The sequence below is a fragment of the Phytophthora parasitica genome (assembly GCF_000247585.1).
Source record: "Phytophthora parasitica INRA-310 unplaced genomic scaffold supercont2.76, whole genome shotgun sequence".
Taxonomy (NCBI): domain Eukaryota; phylum Oomycota; class Peronosporomycetes; order Peronosporales; family Peronosporaceae; genus Phytophthora; species Phytophthora nicotianae.
Genome location: NW_008649062.1, coordinates 209,046 through 211,342, shown reverse-complemented (window position 1 = coordinate 211,342; position 2,297 = coordinate 209,046). Strand labels below are relative to the sequence as shown.

Genomic DNA, 2,297 nt, shown 5'->3' with positions numbered 1-2,297 from the left:
TTTTCATCTTGGATTCACCTCTCGCAGCAGTGGACGCTGTGGTACAAAGCGGATCTTCAGCAAGTGTATCTGTGGGCTGCCAGCAGAGAAGGCGGTGCTTCTTGTCACTCAAGACCTGGATGTTATCGAGTCTGGCGTAGCGAGTTGCAAGATTTCAGCGTCAGAAGGTCAAATTTCTATCGAGCGGCAAGAAATTACACTTCCTCGAACTCGTTTCGTCGCAAGGACAACACGTACGATGCCTCACGAACGCAGTATAACATGACAATCTACGCATTACTGGGTGGAGGCAGTGCCTTGATGGTGCTTGCGCGTGCTGTGGCGGTGGCTACTGCTGGACTCTGTGCTTCTCGGGAGCTATTTCGTCTGCTTACACGTACTTTGCTGTATGTACCATTAAGATTCTTCGACGCTAACCCGATCGGACGGATTCTGGATCGGTTTGAAGGAGACATTTCTGCAGTGGAAATTGACATTCCATTGGACATCGGAAGTCTATTGGTGGCAGGCTTCTTCACATTTTGCCACCTTGTGAACGCAATGGAGAAGGTGAATATGAAGACGCAGGTGTTGGAACTGGAAGATCAGCTATCGTACGAGTTGAGTGAGAACGGCGAGAACTTCAATGTGGGCGAGCGGCAGCTGCTGTGCATGGCTCGCGCTCTACTGACTCGGAGCCGCATCGCGGCGGATGAGGCGACGGCGTCCATGGATCACGAGACGGAGAAGGAGTTGCAGCATATGATCAATCGGGACTTCTAGGACGCGACAGTGTTGGCAATTGCACCTCGGTTGGACACGGTGCTGGATTTGGATCGTATCCTGGTATTGAGTGATGGTCGTGTGGTGGAGTTCGATAGCCCACGAGACTTGGTGAAGAACACGAGTGGAGTGTTCTATGGGTTAGCGAAAGTGAGAGGATATTAGACAAATTGCAGTAAGAGGCAGCCAAGAAAGAACTTGAGAGTTAAGCTAGAATCATCTTGATCATGTTCCTGTGCGAAGGCATTGACCTACTTAATTCTCAAGCACAACACGGTATCGAACACGCCCTTCCTGCATCATTGCGATGCCTCCGCTCACTTTGCTCATGGGTATCTGCTGGACGATAGCAGGCACACTCTTCTCTGACGACAATGCCAGCATGTCCTAAATGTCTTGGATTCTTCCGATGAGGCTTCCCACCCACTGGATGCCCTTGGCCACCACAAACATTGGCTTAAACTTGACCTCTTCATTAAGGACACCAACCATGATGAACGTGCCGCGCTTCTTCACGAGCGTCAAGTACGTGTTGTACGGCAAGTTAGTGGCATCAGCCGTCAACAACAACACGTTGACTGAGTTCGCAGCCTTCTCCTGATCCTCGGGGTCACTCAAGTTGTAGAATTCCTTGGCACCAAGGTCACGGATCTCCTTCTCCTTGTTGGCCGATCGCGAGAATGCCACTGGGGTAGCACCCAACGCACGGATGATCTGGATAGCGAGATGGCCCCAGTCCACCGATACCGATGACACCCACACGGTCACCAGGCTTCACGTTACGCTTCAAGGGCGTGAAGACGGTCACACCAGCGCACAACAACAACGGTGCAGCGGAAGCGGACGGAATGTTGTCGGGGATCTTGAACGCGAAGTTGCTGTCAACGCGGACGTATCTGCATATTCACCGTACGCCATGGAACCGTCCTCGTACTGGGCATCGTAAGTGATCACGGAGCGGTTGCAGAAGGTGTTTTCACTGTCAGCACACTCCTTACATGGCCTATTAGGGTCTTTGGTAAAACATACCCAAACTTGAGCTCCGACACCGACACGGTCACCCACGACAAGGTGCTTGGTATTGGCACCAACAACAGTCACTTACCGATGATCTCGTGGCCAAACACACATGGATACATCGTTGGTTTCCAGCCGCTGTCGAGGTGGCGAATGTCCGACCCGCAGATACCTTGACTTCCACGTCTTCTTCACTGAGCGGGCGAGATTCGTATTGGCATGGCACAGTCTTGCCCGACGGCTCGGGTAGGCGTTCACAGTTCTCGGGACAGTCGACATGTTTCTCGGGTTATCGGGTTGTTGAAGTGATGAACGAAGCAAATTTGGGAATGGCAGATTGGTTCGTGCTTTACTTCAGTAGGCGCGTTGTATCAGGGTGAGGAAATGCAGCGGCTGCAAGCAGCAGGAGATATGCTGTTATCGCAACAGTGTTGCAATTGTAGTTGCTTATCAGTGAAATGTTGATGCAGTTGGGGCAAGTTGTCAATCAACGACTATCAGATCAAGATTACTTTATG

The 2,297-nt window shown here is 51.4% G+C and overlaps 2 protein-coding genes across 2 annotated transcripts; one reads left to right on the top strand and one right to left on the bottom strand.

Annotated features, from left to right (window-relative positions):
* Positions 1 to 261: 261 nt before the first annotated feature.
* PPTG_17840 (hypothetical protein) lies at positions 262 to 762 on the top strand (the record flags this gene model as incomplete). Its single annotated transcript, XM_008915884.1, has 1 exon — positions 262 to 762. One exon carries the CDS (start codon positions 262 to 264, stop codon positions 760 to 762), a length of 501 nt encoding a protein of 166 aa, XP_008914132.1.
* Positions 763 to 1,017: 255 nt separating this feature from the next.
* On the bottom strand, positions 1,018 to 2,058 carry PPTG_17839 (hypothetical protein; the record flags this gene model as incomplete). Its single annotated transcript, XM_008915883.1, has 4 exons — positions 1,018 to 1,149; positions 1,186 to 1,534; positions 1,676 to 1,765; positions 1,868 to 2,058. 4 exons carry the CDS (start codon positions 2,056 to 2,058, stop codon positions 1,018 to 1,020), a joined length of 762 nt encoding a protein of 253 aa, XP_008914131.1.
* Positions 2,059 to 2,297: the final 239 nt, after the last annotated feature.